At 39.2% G+C, this 25016-nt stretch overlaps 1 protein-coding gene across 5 annotated transcripts in view; it reads right to left on the reverse strand.

Moving 5' to 3' along the window:
* GALNTL6 (polypeptide N-acetylgalactosaminyltransferase like 6) overlaps positions 1 to 25016 on the reverse strand; it is a 648223-nt gene that overhangs the window by 354103 nt on the left and 269104 nt on the right. For all 5 annotated transcript variants that reach the window (XM_089525481.1, XM_089525480.1, XM_089525479.1 and 2 more), the window contains one exon: positions 12031 to 12169. In XM_089525481.1, the coding sequence (XP_089381607.1) occupies positions 12031 to 12169 (139 nt within the window). The remainder of the gene's footprint in view (positions 1 to 12030; positions 12170 to 25016) is intronic.

Here is a 25016-nt window from a genome sequence, read left to right on the forward strand (position 1 = left end):
TTTGAAAAAGCCCACTCCTTTCTGCAAAATTCTTAATGTATTCAAGAAAGCCATTCATAGAATCAACATAAATATCAAGAATAGATAGTAGAATGCACTTTCTTAGTCTAAGAATTGCATCTAGCATACCTTCCTGATGACATGTGTCACTTATTATTCCAAAAGAGAAGGGTCAGAGAAAGAAAGAACTAAAACAGAGCCAGGGACCAAGAGATAGATACCTGAAGCCAGGGAAAGGTATTTGAGGACAGATAAAGCAGGAAGGGAGCTCATGCTGGGACTAAAAGATTTGTATTTGACCATTGTACATAAACTGCTTTTTTGTACCTCAAAAAGTTGCTATTGTAGCAATAAGTCTTTACCTTGCTGACCATAACCATCAGAATGATATATGTTTTAGATTCCTCATTTTAAGAAAGATCTAGAGAAGTTGGAGCAGGTTCAGAGAAGGGCAACAAAAATGATAAGAGATCTCGAGAACATAATATATGAGAAGAGGTTGAAGAACTTGTAGTAGTAGAACTATGTGCATATGTGTATGCATGTGTGGATCTACACAGCTCATTGCATTTTTGCATTCTTCTTCAGGACATTTATATGGGACTGTCACAATAAATAAACATCCTTCAAATTTACAACTACACCTCTGCCCCTCAATCCTACTTCATCATGCTACAACAGATATCTGCCCCCTGGAAAACAATTTCTTCTTTCAGGTAACTATTTGTTCTTTCAGGTTACTGTGGGAAATTGCATAGACATTGCATATCATTTGTTAAGTGCAGAATTCAACATCATAATCAGTTTTACCTAAACAAACACAGGCATTGCTTAGCAAGACCACAGCTTTTTCTGCAAATAAAATAAGGTTCAATATTAAGCCCATGTTCGTTTTCCTTTAAGCCTTGAGTTTAAACAGCAACCCCTATGCTATCCTTCAAGCATAAACCAACTTTAAAACATTTCAACTTTACAGGTGAAAGTTTGGGGAAATCCCTATGAGTGATTTCAACAGAAATTAGCATTAAATTCATAACTTTTCCTTTGTTGCAGTAGTTGTTATTGCTTCCAGTTCGATAAACAGATGATTAATATATATTTTTTTCCATATGGGAAATCATTCTACTTCAAGCAAGAAATGAGAATTTTTAGGGCTATTGAGCACCTCAAGTTTCCACAGTGAATGAAGAAGGTCATTTAATATTGGCATTGCCAATTGTAATACAACTGAAGAGATTCTGAGTTTCCACTGGTCCTTTAAATCCATCACTTATGTTCAATAGATACGTAGACTGCTGTTTAAAGTATGATGGAAAAATAGTGTTAGGTCAAGCGCTTAAAAGATTCTGTATCTGTATATGTCTACTTGTTTAGGCAGCAGAAAATTATCTTGTCTAGGAACATGTTTGCTACAAAATGGCATGTCAGCTACACACATTTCAGTAGATATTTGATGCATTCACTCAACCTATCTGTTCAACATGTATGCAGAAAACATTACATGCAGAACAGGCATAAACTCAGAAGCAGACGGAGCGAAGATCAGAGGAAGAAACATTACCAATCTAAGGCGGTATCCAGACCGGCGCTTTGTGCCGGCCTGGATACATGCTAGGGTTGCCTCGGGGCATCCTTTACAGACGCCTCTCAACCCGAGCACATAACCGTGGCATTGTAATGGTGTCGCCCTGTCTACACGGGTGCCGCCATTATGATGTCACAGCCGCGCTGCAAATGGAGCAGCGCAGGCATGATGCATGCATGCCACTGCAGGGAAACGGAGCTCCTTCTGTTGCTTGTATCGCTGGCGCAGCCTTTACACAGCTGCACCAGCAATACAAAACAGAAAGGGGCCGAGCAGCCCCTTTCTCTCTCTCCCCACCGCTGTCGGGGTGTCCTTGGGGCATGAAGGCCCAAGGACACTCCTTTCCAGGCCATGGGAAGCAGCTTTTTGCCACTTCCCCGAGGCCTGGAAAAGTGGTGGATTGGGGCCTCTGGGGTTGCTGCTGTGGCCGCTGAGGCCCCGTTCTGTAGGGGAAAGGAGCGGGTGCAGGCCTCCCCAAAGGGGCGGTCTGTATCCTGCCTAAGATACACAGATGATACCATACTACTAGCAGAAAATAACAAAGACCTGGAACAATTACTAAAGAAAGTCAAAGAAGAAAGTATGAAGGTAGATTTAATACTGAATATTAAGAAAACAAAAATAATGATCACTGAAGAACAATATGACTTTTTCCTAGACAATGATAAAATGGAAATTGTCAAAGAATTTCCATACTTGGAATCAATGGAATGAAAAATGCCACCAAGAAACCAGAAGAAGATTGGGACTGGGAAGGGCAGCTTCCTGAAGTGTCAAGGCATAGAATTGAATATTAAAGTCAAGATGGCCAATTCCATTTTATTTTCCATCACCATGTATGGATGCAAGAACTGGACAGTGAAGGCAGCAGATTGAAAGAGAATAAATTCATTTGAGATGTAGTGCTGCAGAAAAGTAGGTTACTGTCAGCAGCCAAAGATATGAACAAATGGGACCTAGACCAGATCAAGGCTGAATTCTCCCTGGTAGCCAATATGACTAAATTGAGGTTTGGACACACCATGAGAAGGAAAGACTCATTAGAAAAGGCAATGATGCTGGGAAAAGTGGAATACAGTACAGAGAGAGGAACACTGCAAACCAGATAGCTAGACTCAACCAGACCTGCAGGACCTGAGCAGGGAGGTAGGTAATAGCAGTCTTTGAGATGTCTCATCCATAGGGTCACTATGGCCTGTTACAGACAGCCAAAATAAAGCTGCTTCGAGTCACAGTGGAGGTATGGTGTTTCAATGATGCATGAGTCCTAAGAGTCCAGAAGTCTCACCAAAGCCATGCTCCAGCCCTAAGGACTGGAGCGTGGCTTTGGTGTGGCTTCTGGACTCTTAGGACGCATGCATCATTGAAACACCATACCTCCACTGTGACTCGAAGCAGCTTTATTTTGGCTGTCTGTAACAGTCCTATGAGCTGGGGATGACTTCAGGGCAGTTCACAACAGTAGCAGGCATTTTTAGAAGACAAGTAGAAGCATAGAGTCTGTTTAACCCATTCTTCAATGACTATTTCCCCTTTAATTTCTAATTCAGACATGAATTAGATGACAGAATTGGGGGTATACTTATCAAATTTGCAGATGACACCAAATTAGGAAGAGTAGCTAATACCCCTGAGTACAAGATCAAAATTCAGAATGAACTAAATAGATTAGAAAGCTGGGCCAAAGCTAACAAAATGAATTTCAACATGGAGAAATGTAAGCTACTGCACTTAGGGTGGAAAAATGAAATGAACAGATACAGGATGGGTGACACGTGACTAAATGAGACTACATGTGAAAGAGATCTGGAAGTCCAAATAGACCACAAATTGAACATGAGTCAACAGTGCAATGTGGCCATTAACAAGGCCCATGTGATTTTAGGCTGCATCAATAGAAGTATAGTGTCTAGATCAAGGGAAGTAATAGTGCCACTCTATTCTGCTTTGGTCAGGCCCCACCTGGAATATTGTGTCCAGTTCTGGGCACCACAATTTAAAAAGGATGTTGAGAAACTGGAGCATGTCTAAAGGAGGTCTGGAAACCATGCCCTATGGGGAATGACTTAGGGGGCTAGGGATGTTTAGCCTGGAAGGCTAAGAGGTGATATGATAGCCCTTTTTAAATATTTGACCTTTTGTCATATTGAGGAGGGAGCTAGCTTGTTTTCTGCTGCTCCAGAGACTAGGACCCGGAGCAATAGATGCAAGCTACAGAAAAAGAGATTCCACCTCAAAATTCAGAGGAACTTCCTGACAGTAAGGGCTGTTCGACAGTAGAACAAACTCCCTCGGAGTGTAGCGGAGTCTCCTTCCTTAGAGGTCTTTAAACAGAGGCTGGATGGCCATCTGTTGGGGATGCTTTGATTTAGATTTCCTGCATGGCAGGGGGTTGGACTGGATGGCCCTTGTGGTCTCTTCCAACTCTATCATTCTATGAGATTAGCAAAGTTACTTTTGAGACTGTAACATCCCAAATTCCCCAGCCACCAGGGCCACTGCCTGAGTTTTTTTGGTTAACTAGTGTGGCAAAGGTAATTTTTCTACTGTTCAAATAATCCACTCTTATTTTCTTGCTGTGGGTTTCCAAGTAAGCATTTCTTCTTGCAAATACTTGCTGGGAAGCTTCAAAGTTGTCAGTACATGTTATGAGAAGGAGGGGGGGAGGTGTATTTGAAATGAGAAAATAGCTTGTACAGAGATGAAGCACTACACTTCTCTGTTCAGTGCTCCCTTCTCACAAATCAATGTCCCCATTTCATAGCTTTTTCTTGTTAGGATTCAGGGGATGACTTTTAAAAAAAGTTAGGGTGGATGGGTACATCATTTCCTCTAGATTATGGAGATTATCACATTAGCTTTGCTGCTAGGATAGACCGGGAATGTAACTTTCTCAAGGTGGATCTTATCGCATTCACCCATCGCCAGGCAGTATGCAGCCCATATGCAACCCAGGCTTCTCTTGCAACTTTTCAAGAATGAGATAAAACATAATTCATCACTTGAACCATGTGATAGTCCTCCTCCACTATTTAGTGAGCTACAGTCCATGAACTATAAAGGCACTATAAAAGTTATTTTTTGTTAATTGCAAATGTAGCATGATATAGGTTAATGCAAATGGGAATTACGTAGAATTAATTGCTTGCAAAAAGTAACAGGTTACAAGTAACCAACTACTTCTGCAGTCTGCATGATATTACTCTGACACCAGTGCACCCTTATCCCCAAAGATCCCTTGCTTATATTCTAAAACATTGCCCCTTTATAATAAGATCTTTTGCAAGCAACCTAAATAATGCAGGGTGTAATAGTCACTTAAAATAGCTACTACGGAGTTATTTAAAATTAGGTGTGTTTTATGTTCCCACAGTGTAAAGATTATTACTAAAAGAAGTGGAACTGGCTTGTCTTTAAACTATAAACTTAAATAGAAATTTAATAATTACAAAACCTACTGCAGTGTAAACGACCATACTCCACTAATGTGCATTTTCAAAATGACAACCTTCAATGGCCCATTGTTGAAATGTCTGTAGGAGCACATTTCAAAGCAGCCTGAGCTTTTTAAATTATGAAAAAGGAAGGGAATGTTGGCACCATTTCAGTCAGTTTATAGCAAAAGTCAATTCATAAAAGCTGCAATTTGTTTGACCCCACAGTTACAGCGGTAATATTTTATGCACATTATGGAAGAGAAGTGGCAGAACCCTGGCCAGATACCAGATTTTATGCCTTCCAGATATATCCATAGGCTTGTAAACTGCCTTCCCATATGATAATATCACCAGAAAAAGGACATGCTATACAGATTTTCCACAAAACATTCAGGAAGCCAGAAAAAGGAAAGGCAAGGAAAAAATAATAATGCAGGAACTCAAAGAGGATAAAAGCAGAACCCCCTCCTACAGCCCCAGTTTCTGCTTTTTAAAAGAAAGAATTCTGACAAAAGAGCATGCCACACAAAGTCAGAACAAAGAGAAAAAGTACAAGTTTCAATTTTCCATTCAGTTTTTGTCAGCACATCCATTCCTGGTGGAAAGGGTTTTTGGGTTGTTTTTTTTTTAAAGAGCTGACCTTTTCTCTCTCTTTATCAAGGGGACTACAATACCTACCTGACATCAAGTTAGTGACAAGCACGCAACAGAAAAATACCAGCCTAAAACATTTTCAAGCAAAGATTTACATAGTAATTGTCTCTCTGTGTCAAAGTATTCAATTTACAGCGGCCAGCTTCAGTCATACTGCATTTCTATTCCAATCTAGCCTTGTCAGCTGAACTCGATAAAGCAGTGATAACTGGTAATTTCCACGACCATTTGACAGGTCTGTAAAATTAGCTTGGTGGTGGGGAGAGGGGAGAGAGGAAAATAATTTCCAACCATGAGAGAGAGGCTCAAAGCTTCAGAGCTATCAACAGGCACAAACATTACAGCATACATTTGTACCAAAAAGGAAATTAAAAATGCTAATAGATGGCCTGCCTCATCCATTAAGCCAGAGAATTTGGAATGAGGCTGTTTCCTGGGTTAGCTTTAAATTCAAATACTTAACTGGTTTGTGGATAACAACAGGGATTGACAGGATACTTATATTTTTAAAAATCTCCAATAGTGTACAGAAATGTCAGGGAGGCACTTTTCTGCAGTGGAAAGGGGTGCACAACAACTATATAATATTTTGTTGTTTTCCTGTGCCTTCAAGCCATTTCCATTTTATGGCAACCCTAAGGTGACCCTATCCGATGTTATCTTGCCAAGATTTGTTCAGAATGGGTTTGTCATTGCTTTTTTTTGAAGCTGAGAGAGTTGCATCTGGACTGCAGGCTGCATCTGCACTGCAGAAATAATCCAGCTGACACTACTTTTAACTGCCATGGCTCAGTGTTGTGGAATCTTGGGAACTATAGATAACTCTAGACATAATGATAATAATAATAATAAAAATAAAATTTATTTATATTCCACCTCCTTACAAAATGCAATCGGGGCGGCTTACAAGGTTAAAAGCCTCAACCCACCCACCCCCTTAAAATACAATTAAACAATGTGGAATTTAAAACATAAAACATACTTTAAAAAAAATTGTGAGACATTTAGCTTTCTCTGTCAGAGAGCTCTGGTGCCAGAACAAACTACAGTTCTCAGAATTCTAATACATTGTAGAATTCTCCAACTGCAGTGTGGATGCAGCCTCAGTGGGTTTCAATGGCTGTTCTCTAGAGTCCTAGTCTTAACAGCCAGACCACTATGCAATGCTGGCTCTCATAATATTATTTGCAGCAGCTATTTTTTTTATCGTTAAGGTAGGTATATTTAAAAATGTACTACAAAATGAGCACATGGTGGGCAAGAGAAAGGAAGCACTTAGCTCAGTGGCAGACAGAGTACAGTGGGTCCCTGTTATCCATTTGGGTTCAGTTCCAGGACACCCCGTGGATACCAAAATCTGTGGATGCTCAAATCCCATTAAATAGAATGGCATAGCAAAATGGTGTCCCTTAGATAAAATGGAAAATCAAAGTTTGCTATTTGGAATTTATAATTTTTTTAAAAAATATTTTCAATCTGTGGATGCTTGAATTCATGGATAAAAAAATCCGTGGATAAGGAGGGCTGACTGTACCGGGATAGTGAAAGAAAGAGGCAGATGAAAGGGTTTCTTTGTAAGGCCAAGCTGAGTACAGGAGCAACTATATATAAATATAAACAGCCCTGTACATGTTTAATAAGGAGATGCTAAGCATGTTGCATAATAAATGTATGCTTAGTTAGAGGCATGTATTCTGTTTTGTGCAGATATTTGTAGACACACATAGCATAAACATAAAGAGTAATTATTAGTAATAATTAATAATTCATTCTATCTAATTTACGTCCAGCTTCACTCAAACTATCACAAACATGCATACACACAGAGGAATATATAGGAATGTGGTTTACTCATATAATTAAGAAAACTAGTTTTAAAATACTATTATGTCTCTTATTGTGGCTGCCCTTCACAGCATCCAGTGAGAAATGGGTGTATGAATATAAAATCAGATGACAATTTTAAAATAGCTGAGAAAGCCAGATGGGCAATACTACAGCTATGACATTACAGGAAAATTTATGGTAGTTTCTGAACCCCATAGCATGATCTACCCTAAGAAGAACACACCTCGCTGGCATAAGAGATACTGTTAGCTTTCCTGTGATGTGTCCTGTGTTTTTGTTTTTGTGGCATAGGGATATTCCCAGCTCGGCCATGAAACCCACTACTGACCCTGGGCAAGTCACATGCTCTCACTCTTGAAGAAACAACTTGAAAGCACACAACAGCAACAACAACAACAACTACTACTACTACTACTACTACTACTGTACAAATGTCTTAAGAAGTCCTAGATACTGTGATACCTTTCAGCCTTAATTGCATGAAAGAAATCTGGCTTATATCTAAGGCTGCATTCCATATAACTACTTAAAATGGATAATACTTGTGTTAAAACACAGGAAGAATGACAACATCACAAAATATGACACTAGAAAAGCAATGTTGTGAATACATTAGGAAGTGAAATTTCATGGCAATTGACTTGGATACTGGTCACTTCAGACCAAATCCACAATTAGGGACAGTGAGGTGGTAACAAAAGGTTGAAGATCACTACGGAAGGAGTTGTGACATCCCCCGGAGTGTGTTCCCTAGCCTGATACCCTCAGAAACCCTTATTTTCCAACACTTCTCATATGAAAACCAGGACATCTATGGCCAAACAGCATCAGCATGTGAAGATGTAAATTTTCTTAATGTTAATACATAAACTAGGAGAGGCTGCAGCAGTTGCTTCTGCCTACGTCTACTGGGAAGGGCAAAATTCTGCCCCCTCTTCTCACTGAACTACTTTTGCACTCTGAACTCAATTTGGGCAACTGAAGTAAGTTGAGAGCAAAGAGAGATGGTAGAAGGAGGAGAGAGAAACTGAAAGCTTTTTTAAAGTAGCTGAAAAAGTGAGATGACAGAGAATTAATTGGGATTGTCCATGCCAGATGGGGATAGTCGGAGGGTGTGGATATATTGAGATTCAACTCTGAGCACCAAAGCTGAAAGTAATAAACAATTGCCAGTGTGCTCTACTCCTGCACATGGAATGAAGGGAAAGAAGCATATTGTCCTTTGCCTTATCCAGCTCTGATCCACATTATGGAAATCTGGGATTCTATAAAGTCTGTTTATATTTGAAGTGTGTGAAAATTAAGTATATGGAGGAAGGGATACAACTGCAGCATTAGGTGTCTTTCTGACACCCACGCCTCCCAGCATCAAGGTTTACATTGGACATATTTACATTTACATTGCACATATAGATGGTAAAATTGTACTTCAGACTATGTAATTAGCAAAGCAAACTTTCAACACTAGAATCCTCAATATATACTGTACTTGTTAAATGATAATTCTGGGAACTGTATCCCCAGAAGTAATTTTCCCAGTTCTGTAACAGGTCTACAAAAAATAGGATTGCTGATTCTGCAGTCTATGTTTAGATAAATTGCATACACATGATTCTTTTGCAGAAAATCCCACTAAAGCAGGGTTGGTGTCTGCTTTCCAGGCCACTCATATGCACACCACATGTATTTAGCACACCCATATTGGCTGTACAATGCTTGCAGAATATGTGAACTGCTATATTTATTCCATTAAAATGTTTCCCATCCTGAGTGCTATATGGTCTCTTGGCAAGTCATGGCAAAACAGTGTAGGTGCCAAATAGGTTCATGGCAGGAAAGCTGATTACAAGGAAAGAGCTGAACCACTATAGTGCTGATGTTCCCAATAAGACACTGCTGACAATGCCCTGCTTCTGGGGATATCCCGAGAAATGTCACAGCCCATCTGGCTAGCAGTGGGTGAAAAACAAATTAGTAGCAGATATATTGACAAACACTACAGGGAAAAGTGGCAGTTCAGCCTCATTTTGTCCCTAATGATTTTTTGCATTGTTTCCACTGGCAGTGTTTTTCAACAGCAGTAAAAATCAGGATATCCTTTTAGAGCACAAGCTGTTGTGTAGTGCATATTTATCATGCCAACAATGCAATTGAATGTAACTTTAATGCTCTGTAATTATGTATTAAAATCCCATCTAACTGGAAACATTCTTGGCCAGTGGGAATTGCTGCAGATAATTTCAGGTGACCTGGGGATAATTTTGCCAGCCAAAAGGCAAAAACAAAATATTTAAAACAAATAGATTAGATAAAACAGAGTTAGGTCTTTGCATTAATCATATGCAAATGAATCCTGGGTTATAGAGATTAATACATGGTTTTCCAAGGGCATGCTTTGCCTTTCTTGAAAGATTTTTTAATACGTTTTTTTAAAAATGAGATGAGCATCTTATAAAAAACCCCAAACTAAAAGACCAGAGAAGTAAATATATGCTATATTGAGCTATTAACATAGAGTGTATGCTAAAGAAATGATTTTTCTGTAGTTTCTCCACTGAAATAAATCGAAGCACCATGGCCATGTTCTCGCACATCTACTACTCTTTTTAGTGAGGTTTGGGCAGGAGAACTTCCAAAAGCCAATGAGAGCTTGGGCAGGAAGATTTAATACCAACACCCAACTCTAGTCAGTCTCTTACTTGCTTCATTGCTCTCAACTAAAACCAGATACATTAGCATTCTGAGACATACTAGCTTAATTAATTTCCCTTGCCTACAGAGGTTTTGATTCCCAGTTAAGTCAAAACCCCAACAGAGAGCAATCTATCAATGACTGCAAAGCTGTAGAAATGTCTCCAATTATGTCCTGCAGGGACTAGATACCATTTAGTACAGGTTCGTGATTGCACAGAGCTCTCTGATGTCTTCCAAAAGCCCTGACATGTATGAAAGACTCCCACTAGGACCACCTTAGCATTTCTATCCAATTCCTTCACCACAACAAGCCAAAACATTTCTTGTAAACCCCCTACAGCACCTTGGCTACCTGGAAAATGATAATGTTAGGTAGTCAGCTAGTTCAGCAACCAAGCCACCATTCTGTTGTGAGCACAGTTTCATCTATAAACACTCAGAATTGGAAAACTCTGGGATGGAACACTTGTTCACAATAAACCACTGTAACTCCACTTCCTGTCCAGTCAGCTGTACATCTGATTACTATAATTTTCACAAGATGTCTCAGGTGTCATCATTTGAAAGGAAAAAGACAGTGTAATCTCAACTCTTGATGAACTCATGTTAGCAAATTTAGATCCTATGTTTGGTCATGGTTAATACATAGTGCTGCTAAGTGTGACAATCATCTCTTTTTTAAATCTAGCCATTACTCCTGCAAGGGCAGCTATCTTTGACATTTTCTTTTCTTGTGAACATCATCTCACAATTGCTTTACTAGACATTAATCTTTGCTTAAATTGTTGTTGAATGTTCTGAGAGGATACTGAGTCAAATAGACCTCAAGGCACTAGTCAGGTTAATCAAACAAGCTGTCAACATAATTGTTTCTTATAACTTCCTTGACTTCTAAAGCCATTGGACTGACCAACTGTAGAGATAAAGTTTTGTGCTAACTGCATGGCTGTGTACCTTTTCTTTAGTCTTATCTGTCAAGTAAATTACAAACAATTTTTTACAAACAAGTAAATAAATTTCATATAACTTTGCACCATTGCTGTTCTATTAATAAAATTCTCATTGATCAGATAAAACACAATAAAGAACACTTCATAAATTACAAAACCACTAAAATAAGGATGTGCATCTTTGCTTGTTTTGTTTTTCCATGCCGTAGTACAAAGATTATTATTTTTTTTATTCTTACTAGATGATAAGAAAGTGTTTTGAGCATTTTTCAATCATTTCAAAAACATTACATTTTTTGGTGTGCGAAAACATATCTTCCTTTCCAAAATGTCTGTTTTTCATTTGTTTGTTGCATAAATAGGTTATTGTACAAAAAACACTTTTCCTGTAGAAACAATGTTTTGACAATCATTCCCATAATATAGTAATAATCATAATCTTGTGTCAGTTGATGATTATCATGATGGAACACCTTGAAGGTATCCTTAGCACTAAAGCAGATGGAAGTGCAAAGGTATCTCTGATTATTCCAAGACTTGTACTGTATTTATCAATTAAGAGTCATTATATGTGTCTTGCAATCATATGGGAAGGTTTGGGAAAGCTGCCTGATCCTATTTCCATACCTTCTGCCACTGTGATCTGCCAGAAGAAATATCACATCCCCCAAGACTGAAAAGCCAAACAATGTCTACATGGCAGCTCACAACTTCCCTTTGTTTCTCACTCAAAATCAATGAAAATGAAAGTAGACATTACATTCTTTCTAATCTTTCATCTATTTTTTCTAATAATCTCTTAAATCACAATGCATTTTCATAAGAAGGTACATAGTGAAACAGTCAGATTTGAACTACCTACTTAGGATGACGAATGTCTGGCAGTGATCGTTCCAAGGCTATATTGTTGCTCACAAAAATATTGAAACCATTTTCCCGATAAGCAGAATCATCATTGTCTTCTTCTGTGAGCGGGTATGGCTTTCCTTGTTCACCTTTCCCTGGAATTATATGAAAAGGCTATCATTACTAGATGCTAAGCATCCAGAAGTGGTCAACAATTTGTTCTCTAGAATAGTATGTGGCAGTGCTGTGGTAAATAACCATGCTACAAGTCAAGTCTGAACTATGAAACAATAACAGTTAGTGCACATTAGAGTATACCATCGGTGCCTTAAGATGTTCTTCCTTCTAGACATAATAAGCCAGTTAACAAAAATAAAATAAAATTTAAAAAAATCAAAATCAAATAAAAACAGCAAACTTATTGGTTTGGAAATTAGTCCCATCTGTTTCACCTCCAATTTTATTTCTCTACTAACAAGGAGGATGACAAGTCTGAATATTAGAACTTGTGCCTTTAAAGCAGGGTAGGACACTCCCTCTATTTTCTCTGCTATTCCAAGTGGAGAAAACTTTGGGTGTGAGTGAGTTTTGTTGGCAGATTTCCCTTTTTAAGAATGTTCAAATGGCAACCAGTAGCCCAGTTTGAAGAGACAGTGGGTGATGATGAACACAGCCCCACACTCTTCTCAGAAGTAGACTTTCTGCAAACACCTCCTCCTCCTTACTGTCATCCCTACTGCTACTGTTTTCGTTCTTTAATCCATTTTTCTTTTGCCCACATATGATTCTTTCCACAGATAATTCCCTCCCTCAATTTGGGCAACAGTGTGTCTGGCGGGGTGGGGTGGGGAGAGAACTGTATGAAAATGATGTTCCTGTAGTGCTTGGAAGATAATACTGCCAAAGTGAAGTACATTCTTAACAAGATATAGATCACTTAGTACTTTCTATATCTGTTGGTCTATACCTATCAGAACCCCTGATTATCAACCACATTGTCCTAAAACTGGACTGGAGCCCTGGTGGCGCAGTGGTTAAATGCCTGTACTGCAGCCATTCACTCGAAACCACAAGGTTGCGAGTTCAAGACCAGCAAAAGGGCCCAAGCTCGACTCAGGCTTGCATCCTTCCGAGGTCGCTAAAATGAGTACCCAGATTGTTGGGGGCAAATTAGCTTGCTTGCTAATTAGCTTACTTGCTGTTCACCGCTATGATCTTTGGAATAGCGGTATATAAATAAAACAAATTATTATTATTATTATTAAAACAACTGTAAGGTCCCAGGCTGCTTATTCCTTTCTCTATACAAGCACTTGACAGTGTGATGATATATTAGGGTTATCACTTGACTGGCAAGCAGAGCTGGCTTGCTTTTGACCTTTACTGTGGTCTGATCTATAAGCTTTCAAAGTATCTGGAAGTAAACATGACCCAACATCACCTAACAGAGACCAACCCATTAACTACATGTGCTAGTTCAGTCTTGGCAACTACCAAAATAACCCTTATTTTACGTCACAAAAAAAAACTAGAAAGACTGCTGTTATTACTTGAGAGTTAGCACCACTGAACTCAGCGAGACTGATGTTGGAGTAATAATACATGGAAATAAATGGTAGAACCATAGAAATTAAGCAAATGTGCAAATCTATCTATTTTGTCAACAGCTTATTCCATCTCTGCGGGGGGGGGGGGATAAAGAGCTATGCAACATCTTGTTTGAACTACAACTCCCATAATCCCTCACCATGATGAACAGGGCTCATGAGCATTGTAGGCCAACATATCTGAAAGGCCAAAGTCTCCCCATCCCTGCCCTTCCTGAAGTGTTGAGACATCCACCTTGACAGGCCTCACCCGGCTTCTGAAAGAATGCCAAACATTGCCTGTAAGCTTTCAGTCCTATCATTACCATCTTAATGGAGAAAAACATGTTTTTCTAAAATGAAAAGCCAATTTTAATGAGATGATGCCCCCTTTCCCAGTTCTGCACTTCCATAAAACCTCAAAAATAGAAATGTAACTATCTCACAGCAGCAGCTATAGCCATCTTGGTTATGACCATCTTGCCTGTCTTTCTGTCAGGACTAGAACTAGGATTCTACACACATGTACGCAGCCTCCTGTACAGTAGCTACAAGTGGAAATTAACCTGGCTGGGTCAGCTTAATGTTGTTTTCTCCCTGGCTGTAACAGTTCTTGTTCTATGCTGACATATTCCACATTTCCTTCTTGCATCCCAATAGCATGTAGTTTAAAGTGGGAGGGTAAGGAAGAATCTGGGTTGGCATAAAGCAGGCTCTATTCTGCACCCTCTAATTCTAGATTTGGTCCAGAAAGCAAGACAAGGCTGTCCCCACTATAAGGAAGAGTGTTCCAGGAAGCAGACCTTTAGGCATTGAATTCTTTGGAGGGCCAAGTAGTGTGAACCATATGGCCTGACATGCTCCCTCTAAAATGGCCTATAAGGAGAGACAGTGAATTGTTATTTTATTTTTTATCTCCTGCCTTTCTTCTGAGATGGAACTCAAGGCAGTTTACATCATAGATTAAAATAAAGTACAGCTGAAAACCAAATGATAAAAAGTACAGTGGACCCTCCTTATCTGCGGACTTGTCATCTGCAGATTTGAGCATCCATGAATAGCAAGCCCACATTGTCCCCAATGGCAGCACGGACACAGCCGTGCCACCATTGAGGACAAATCCATCACCACCACCACCACCCAGCTGCTGAGCTGGGGATGGGATTACAAGACTCAAGCCTCTGACTTGGCCCAGGCCCAGGCCCCAGACCAGCTGACTGGGAGCTAGGCTGTGCCCCCACAGCCAAGCCAGGGTGGTGAGGAAGAAAGAAAGCAGATAATTAAGGAGGGTGGAGGGAGAGGGGAATGAAGGAAGGAGGGAGGGAGGGAAGGGGGGAGGGAGGGAGGGAAGGGGGAGGAGAGGAGGGGGCAAAGAAACCTTGTGCTATTAAGAACAATGGGACTTGAGCTGATTTTGGTATCCATGGAATGGATCCCCTGCAGATACCAAGGGCCCACTGTAATATAATAATAACAAGTATACTGTCCTATTAAAACACCAATGATTTAGAACTGTATATAAGCATTTAAAAATTTAACAAGAATAAAAGTACAGGGCACCCACCCACCCATTAACAGGACCTTCGGCATAACCAGCTAATCATTATATGCCTGTTTAGACAAAAAGGTATTGTGAAGAATTTATTATTATTATTATTATTATTATTATTATTATTTATATTTATATTCCATTTAATCACTTGGAATCCAAGCGGATTACAACAATAAAAGAGGATACAGTTAAAATTCTAAAACCCCTATCCCTCCCCCCCAGTATAAAAACATAGTAATACTAAAAAGAGATTAAACCAGACAGATATTAAAACAGTAGTATAAAATCACAGTTAAAATCAATGGAGGATTTGTTAAAAAAGATATGTATAGCGGGGACCAGATAGGATGGAAAAAGGGATGGAGAAAAGGGGAGAGAAGTGGGGGGGGGGGAGGCAGGAAAATAGAGGTGGACCTAGTCTGGAAAGGCCTGCTGGAAGAGTTCCGTCCTAATAGCCTTCTTAAAGGTTTCCAAGGTGGTAATCTGACGGATCTCATCTGGCGGGTCGTTCCAGAGTCTAGGAGCAACTGCTGCAAAGGAGTGCTGGGTCACTGCTGAAAGTCTAGTCCTCTTTGGTTAAAGCAGATTCTTCCCCACAGAACGAAGAGTGTGGGGAGGATGATATGGGAGAAGGCGTTCCCGCAAGAAGTCAGAACCCAAGCCATGTAGGGCTTTAAAGGTTAAAACCAACACTTTGTATCTTGTGTCTTCTCACTGTCCTAAAATTTGTCAGTACCGCAAAAACAATGACTGTGGAGAATCTACACAAATTCAGCATAGACAATGAAGATATAGAAACAGTAAACAAGTTCTCATAACTGGGATCAAACACTGATAAGAACGTGGACTGCAACCAGGAAATCAGAAGATTAATAAATGGGAGAGTGGCTATGAAAGAACTAGAAAAGATTCTAAAATGCAAAGATATGCAATTGAGCACAAACTTTAGGAATGTTTCAGGAACTAAGAAGAACAGTTGAGGTTAGGGAATCTTGGAGATGTGTCATCCACAGGATTGCCATGGGCTGAGATCGACTGGAGGTCAGTTAACAAAAAAGAGAGAAATGGTGATGTCCAGTGAAAATGCAGCTGTCATACCAATGAGATGTCCTTGAAACCCTAACTCTCAACTTCTCTTGAAAATGAGAGCCTACAAAGAACTCTGTCCCTTGAAGTACACTTTATTTGTAATATTCTAATGGCCATGCACAAAAGATTACAGTGGACCCTTGTTATAGAAAGGATGCCTGAATCCGTGTATAAAAACATCCGTGTATAAGAAGGGCCGACTGTACTAGAAACCTACTGATTAGACTATAGCAATACATTTAATGTGGGACAGTCCCTGAATATGGCACAAAAGCTGCAGATAGTGTTTAGACTGCATACAGAAACTATCTTACACTGGTTTTAAGAAACTGCATTGGTTGCCAATATCCTCCTGGATTGAATTCAAGATGCTGGTGACAACAATTAAAGCCTTAAACTTCTTGGGATAACAGTGACTGAAGACACACCACTCCTTAAATTTTTCCCTATCCAGGAACCGAGGTTTACTGGTTGGGCATTCTTCCATTTCCCACCTGGAAGTGCAATTCACTGTGTAAAGAAATGGAAGCCTTTCTCTGCTATGGCACACCCATAGTAGAATATTTTCCTCTTAGAGGCCCAGTTGGTGCTGTGGGTTTGTGCCTTCAAGTTGCTTTTCAATTTACAGTGACCCCATGAACTTCATATGGTTTTCTTAAGGAAGGAATACTCATAAGTGGTTTGGTTTGTTCCTTCCTCTCAAATACAGCTTACAGCACCTGGTATTCACTGTTGGTCTCCCATTCAAGTATTAACCAGGCCTGACCCTGCTTAACCTCCAAGTTCAGACAGGATTTGGTGCCTTTTGGATATATCTCGTTGGTAATAATATTGTAGCATTGTGGCACCAAGTCAAGGTATGGCCTTTTATTAAAGCAACTGGGGTCTAGTTGATTTTATCCCAGTTTGCACATGTTTTGAAGTTATAATTATTTTAAACTCTTAAGTGTTGAACAGTTTAACATTCTTTTAGCTTTTACAATTATTCTTATAGATTCATTTTGTTGTGCACCACTCTGAGTACCTTGGATGTAAAGTAGAATATAAATATTTAAATAAATGAATGAATAGTTGACATGAAGATATGGTGAGGTTTTTTTAAAAAAATATTTTTCAAAACTGACAAAAATAATTCAGGGAAGAAGTAAAATGTGGAATGAAAAAGTATGCAATCAATATAATATTTAGATCTTAGGATATTTTCAAAAGGACAATATTAGAGGAAGATGAGAATTGGAAGTGACTGTAACATGCTAGTATAAGTTTCTTTGTAACCATGCTGCTGTTTGTTCCATCAGAGGAAAGCCTGTATTTGGGGATGGTGTAGACTGCAGTCTCACTCTCAAGTACTCCATTCTCCCACCATCCACCCTGTCTGACAAATACTTCTGAGAACTTCTGGGTGTTTCAATCATTTGAGAGTGGCTTAAAACATGATTCTTCTACATACATACAGAGTGGGATTGACTTCTGCTTTTTGACTACCAAAATTGTTATTTATTATGACAGTGGCCTAGACAAAAAAGAAAAAGAAAAAGCATAGTTATCATGCAAACTATGTATGCTCACAGTCAACCGTATGCTGACAGTCACTTCATAAGAGATCATCTCTTTCCATAAAGTCTCAGCTGGGACTAGAATGGGCATGACATGCTGAGTAGGAATTTTCCAGATGTCACCAGTATAGACAAAATGAAAATGAATTTTGAAATTCCTCAGTGGATTTTGGAGCTCTGTCCTACCCACTGATGTACTAAGTTGTGCTAGTAAGAAAAGGCTGGACTGCAGCAGTTATGTTAGGCAAGGAAAGATTGCCTGAGGCATTCTCTCGAGGGGCGGCACTTTCAGACGCCCCTCGCCCCTTGTACATGACGAGGGCGTCAAAATGGCAGCGCCCTGTACATACGGGCGCCACCATTTTGACGTGATGGACGCCTAGCATCCACATGTCTCAGCACCCTTATGATGCCGCAAGGGTGCCATTGGCGCCTTGCGGCATCACAACCGCACCAGAAAAAGAAGCTGCTTTTTGCTGCTGCTTTTTGCTGTGCAAGAGAGCCCACGGTCTGTCCGCTGTGACTCCCTCGTGCAGCAAACTAGGGCAGCGGGAGACCGCCCTTTTGGGCAGTCTGTATCCTGCCTTAGATGACTATTGGATACTCAGGTATGGTGCTTGCAAGGCCCAGACACCTATAGAAGCAGAGAGTACAAGTACCTAGTGCCTACAAAGCAGTACTTGTAAACACAAAGGTGTAACTTTGACCATTTCCCCAGAATCAACTTGCCTAGACTGAACAGACAGGCCTTGGAGCAAAAATGAAGTTGGAGACATAGATTGATCAGCTGTTTTAGGACCAGGATACTAGTCTTTGATGTTGGCATTCTGTAGGTCTCAAGGTTTAAACATCATAGGTCCAACTTGTCTATTATTAAACTATATTAAACTTCCAACCAAATCATAAGCCTGTATCTCTGACCCTCCAGATCAGTTTATTGATGGGGTTTCCCCATCAATGAAAAAGGGTACTCTTAACAGCGCCTGATAGGAACGTAGTGACAAAAGAGCAACAATGTCATGTAGTAAGTATTGCCAGTGGCAGTATTCTTTAGCTTTAATAGCAAATTTAAAGCCTAAATCTCCTAAGTCTATACTGTAGAAACTTAGAGAGCAAAAGGAGTGCAAATGTTTGGACTCATGCTGCTTGGGTCATATCTAGGTGGCTATCTATTTTGAGTTCATGAATGGTCAAATCTTCTGTCTTCCAGAATTGTTGTGTCAAATTGTATAGCTCCAGCATCAGCATTAAAGGGATGTGTAAGAGCTGTGTCTGGGATTGTGTGTGCACTATGAGAAATCCAATGCACCAGTGTAGCTATACAAAGGAACTGGAGATTGGTTTGCAACATGTGCACACTAGGTAAAGTCTCACTGCTCCAATGACTTTAATAACAAACAGTTATTACAAAACATAGAAAGCTGCCTTCAATCAAATTAGATCATTGATTGATCCAGCTCAGCACTATCTCCATTTACTGGTAGCAACTCTCCAAAGCTCTGTTTGGATATACCAGGTTTTGGACCTGGAACGCTTAGCATGCCAAACATGTGCCACTGACTATAGCTCAGTGGAAGGATCTGAAAAACAGCAGTGCCTATCTATAAAGGAAACATCCTGAGAAGAGGAAAGAACACTTTCTTGCTAAATGTGCAGAAAGAAAGCAAAAAGGTTAGTGAGATACAAAAGGGAACATTATTCTCTGAAGCTGTTACAGACATGCAACAGCATAAGCATGTTGATCTTTCAGTCAGAGCAGTGACAATAGCAGGTAGGCTAATTGCTGAACAAATTGACACAAAGTAGAACTCTACAGAGCAATAAATATATTCAGAACTTTTGTGAATGGGCAATAATAATTGCATTCACTTGAAGCTAAAAGAGAGAGGAAAAAAGAAAGAATGGTACAATGTGTTTTTTATTTTAAAAGTCTCACTATTTCTGTTTGTAACACTGGAATAAAACAAAGCAACCAGATAATGTTTTAAAATAATTAGTCTGACTTTCTGAAATTGAGATATTTGCCCCATCAATGTGAATCTCTTCTGAATGTTTGCAAACACAATCATTCTGTGTAAATTGGCAACTAATGGATGTTTTGGGATTTGAAGCAAATTTTTATACCTCTAAGGCTGCATCTGCACTGCAAAAAAGATCTCATCTGATACCACTTTAAATTGCCATGGCTCAATGCTATGGAATTCTGGGAACTGTAGTTTGTTGTGGCCCCAGAGGTCTGTAACAGAGAAGGCTTAATTTCTCACAAAATCACAGTTCTCAGAATTCCATAGCATTGAACCACGGCAGTTAAAGTAGTGTCAAACTGGATTACGTCTGCAGTATAGATGCAGCCTAAGACTTCAGAAGTGCACTATGAGATCCAAACACATGCATTAAAACCCAGGACAGTTGTAATTGTGTTTGCTTAATGACATTGCTTCTGTCATAAAACTGATTATTCACATCAGAGCTTGGATTTTTTTTAAAAAAATTAATTAATTACAAGTGTGATGGTTTTTTGGGGGGTTTTCAGGCTATGTGGCCATGTTCTAGAATAGTTTATTCCTGACGTTTCTTCTTGAACTCTTCTAGAACATGGCCACATAGCCTGAAAACCCCCCAAAAAACTATGGATGCCAGCCATGAAAGCCTTCGACTTCACACAAGTGTGATGGTTGAAAAGCAATTAGCAACAATTACAGTTGCAGTTTTAAAAGTATTTCACCCGTTATTGTTATTCAAAACTAACTAAATTGATCCTTTCAGTTACTTTCAGTGCCGTAAGTTACAGAATGTGATATGCCAATGTTCTTTGGTACACACAAGAACATGAACTAGCAACTTGTGTCACTTTATTCAGAAAAAAGAAAAACATACAACCAATAAATAAAAACCATCATACACAACTACAATCAATCATGAGAATAGCATTTACAAACCACAAGCATTTCTTTCCCTCCTTCACATACTCCATCTATTTTTCTTTGTACCACCACCCAACACTTCTCAATCACTTCCTTGTTCCTTTTCTACCATTTCTCACTCCCTTTTCATTTCTCCTCCTTCTCACATCCTTCTACTTTCTAATTCCTTCTAAACCTCTCCCCCCCTAAACCTCCTACACACTTCCATTCTTATCCTCTCATCCTGTCTCCATCTGTCCACCTCTCCCTCTATCACACTTCCCCTACCTTCTTTCACCTATTCTAATCACTTCCCAACACTCACTTCACCTACTTCTCTCAAATTTACCCTGACTTCTTCCCTTGTCTTCTCTAGGATCTTCTTTACTATTTCATGACTTTCTAACAACTCCTCCCCTTAAAATTTACTCAACATTTCATTTCTTTGTTTATTCAGTTCATTCAGAACAGGAATTTCATTTCTGATCCATTTCTAATCTATTTAAGCCTATTATTTTCTACATCAGGAACCTTATTGTTGCTAGCAGACCCCAGAATCTTTCAAAGAATTTTATAACTGGTTTCCATTCCTCATAGACTATATCTGCTGATTTATTCCTTAACAATTGAGTTAATTTATCTAATTCTATTACTTCCATATAGCTTAGGTATCCATTCTTCTCTAGGGATATCTTTTGTTTTCCCTTTCTGAGCACAGTCAACCTAACTGTTGTTATTAAGTAATATAATATTTCCCCATATTTATTGTCCATGTCTTCATTAAATATTCCTAATAGCATTCCGGCAACATTTGCATCTTAATATTTAATCTGGAACTTATCATATCATTGATTTTTTCCCAATATCTATTTGCCATTTTGCAAGTCCCCCAGCAGGGCAAAAAGGTGCCAGAAACCTCCCCACACTTCCACCATCTGTGACTGGTTCTTAAATATATTTTGGAAATTTTGTCTAGTATCATGTACCAACATGTACCAATGTTCTTTTTGATTTTGTGAATAAACAGACCATTAATGATAAGTGGAAGGGAACTGATACAAGGGAATTGGAAAGGAACAGAACATTGCAATTTTAAGTGGAAGTGAGCAGAACACTACAATTCCAGATGCACATTATCTGCAAGTATTATGGCGAGAACACAACAGGAATACTCAGGCTCTAAAACTGCCCTGATTTCCCTCTGTTACCCACCCATTCCAAAGCAACATTGTACATCTGTCTAAACAATATCTTGCTGTGCTGTCTGCCCCTCTGACTTGCTCCCTTTGAGGCCAGAAATAAGGCAGCTATAAGGCAGGTGGCAAAACGGGGCTCTGTATAAACAGCTGCTCAGCATCACTCTGGAGTGTCCTGGATTTTCTGGCAAGATCTGGAGCAAAAAGTACATTTTTAAAAAGTGCATTAAGGGAGGGATGGCCAAGATTAATTGCAGGACCATCTTTCCCATGTCTGCACTTGAATTGTGCCTTTGGGCCTGCCCCTTGGGGACAAAGTGATGTGAGTATGGAAGGGAAACTGCTGCAAATGGTCCATGTGGACATGCCCATAAACTCAAATGTACTTTCTTCAAAGTAAACATAACCACTTCTATGACATTAGAATAAATGTGCCCATATCCAAAATCTCAATAAAAGTTTATTTTCAGATAGTGAAGGATGTGCATGAAAACTTACAATTTAATAAACAAATGTTACAGTTCATTGGGTATGATCCAATCAGTAGTAAGCACTTCTAACTCCCATTGATTTCAATACAATAAATAAACACAGGTTAATGCTTTTTCACTGAAATCAATGAAATTTAAATATATTTTGCTTTGGCTGAACCATAGCCATAATTTTCAGGAATGGCATTTTCAATATTTTCTTTTTGCATTGCATATTATTATAGTACTATACCAAAATCAGTTAGGCAGGGAAATCTGTGCCCTTGATTGTTTGCCCACTCATTTAAAGGGGAAGAAGGAGGAGGTAGAGGAAGAAGAAATCATTTAGTGAGTAAAACCAATCCTAGACCATCCATCTTTTAAACCAAATTACAGTGGTAGCTGTACATCTATTGGTGACTTATAACAGATAACTGAATTTCAAGGTTTTTCAACAGGAATAACAAAAATAATCCCATTCCTAAACCAATATACTGTTGAGGAAAAATGCAATTTGTACTGTGCAGGAAAGATTTGTATGTAGAACTGTGAGCTTATTTCCACTGATGCTGAAAAAAAAAGCCCTGGACTCAGTATTCTTTAATTCTAAGTATGTATCTTCCACATCAGGCTCCAGTTCATGGATTTCATTGTTCTAATAAAATAAAATAAAAAGCAAAACCCAAATAGATTCTACAAGCTTGAAATCCACCCACCCTTTTGTTAGCATCTATTTGGCTGGGTGTGTGGAATACTCATACTGTTCCTATTTCAGTATGCAGTGAATATGCAATGTAAATTATCTCATGTATGCCACTGTTCACAACAGAAATGTGCAAAGTTGCCAATGAGCACATTTATAAATCCTTGCTTACCTTGTTCTGTAAACAAACAAATCAGTGCTTGGAACACTACTCTCCAGCTGCTACAATGGAAGTGCAGGTATGTTTTTGAGAACATGACAGGCTTAATCTAGCCCCTAATAGGCACTAGCGCAATGTTAAATTGGAAAGGAAATCAAGGCCTGCAGTCTATGTTTGTCCAGTTTGTTTGCCATGCCAAGTGTGTGTGATGGGAGATAAGGAATCGTATATACTCTGATATAAGTCACAGCACTATCACCATACCAAAGAGGCTCTGTTCTCTGCAGTCGACTGAAACTAATCACAGCTTTGTAGCCAGAGGATGCACATAGCACATCTTCTATTTAGTCCAGCTACTTATCACCAAATGCCACAACTGCTAGAATGCCTTTTCTTCATTTAACATAAGAAAAGGTTGGCAGTAGGTTACTTTCCAGAGCCAAGCCTTGTAAACAGCAAACAAACAAGCTTGTGAAAAAACACAACTTATCTCAACATTAAAAAGCACTTGCGGTTTGATTCAATCACTGGTTGACCTGCACAGATAAAAGGAATCCAGTACATTCCTGGATAATGTGATGAAATTCAGCTTGACAGAAAGGGATTGGTTGCTAGTGTTTAAAAAAACAGAAACATAACACAGTGACAATCTAAGGAAAGGTACATGTTAATATAGCAGAATGTCTTCAGTAATGAATGGGGGCCTCAAAACCAATCTGGAGAAGATGAAACAAAAGGTTCAGAAACAAGGAATAAAAGCAGCTGTGCTGGTACAATGACTACAGTCTAAGTGGAAAGCATAACATAAAGTAATCACAGTCCCTTACTTCATTCACAGCATATATGAATGTTCTTCAATGGATCCTCTCTTGATAAAAATGATGTTTTGTGGGACTCTCCTGCTATCTGTTTCCAATTTTTATACTTCTCATTATTTTGAAAACACTGGTTGTAGGGCTGGTCCTACCATCTGGCAAAGTGATGTGTCCACATCAGCCAGAACGTGGATGTGGCAGGGGCAGCAGTGATGTATTAGAGAAAGCTCTGGGTGCTTCCACAGCCTGGCTTGCACATCCTAAGCTATCTTGCTGTCCTCAGGTGTGATGGACAATACTGCCCTATTGTTCACACTAAGATAGGTTTCAGCTATCAGTCAAGGTGTTTTCTCTTATGTAGGGTGGTGAATGGGCATAATTGTATCTTGTACCTCAGGAAGCCATGAAAGGGAAAGGGGACCCAGCGTTCTCCTCCCGTTTCCTGCCCAAATTCCAACTAGGGTCAGCTGGAGGACGCTGAAGGAACCCGCCCTCCCTTAGAGTTCATTTTAATTATTTAATTGCAAGGAATGTTTATTGTTAGTTTTTCTTTTCACTTGTTTTGTTTTATTAATGGCTATGGATTTTGCTATTTAATTTGCTGTTGTTGATTTGCTATATATTTTTGTTTTTGTTATTTACTGCTATTGCTGATTGTTATCTTATGTTATTATTGTTGTTCAATATGATGCTATGTTACATCTGTTTTTTATTCTATATTTATTGTTATTGCTTTACTTTATATTATCCCTCTGTTGTAAGCCGCCCAGATTCCCAGTGATTGGGCAGCATATAAATACATTATTATTATTATTATTATTATTATTATTATTATTATTATTAACCTTTATTTATAAAGCGCTGTAAATTTACACAGCGCTGTACATACAATCTTTTAGTTAGACGGTGCCCTGCCCTCAGGCTTACAATCTAAGAAGACATGACACAAAAGGAGAAGGGAGTGGTGGTGGG

This window comes from Sceloporus occidentalis, unplaced genomic scaffold (genome assembly GCF_023333645.1).
Source record: "Sceloporus occidentalis isolate IW3139 unplaced genomic scaffold, rSceOcc1.0.p SCAF_5, whole genome shotgun sequence".
Classification (NCBI taxonomy): domain Eukaryota; kingdom Metazoa; phylum Chordata; class Lepidosauria; order Squamata; family Phrynosomatidae; genus Sceloporus; species Sceloporus occidentalis.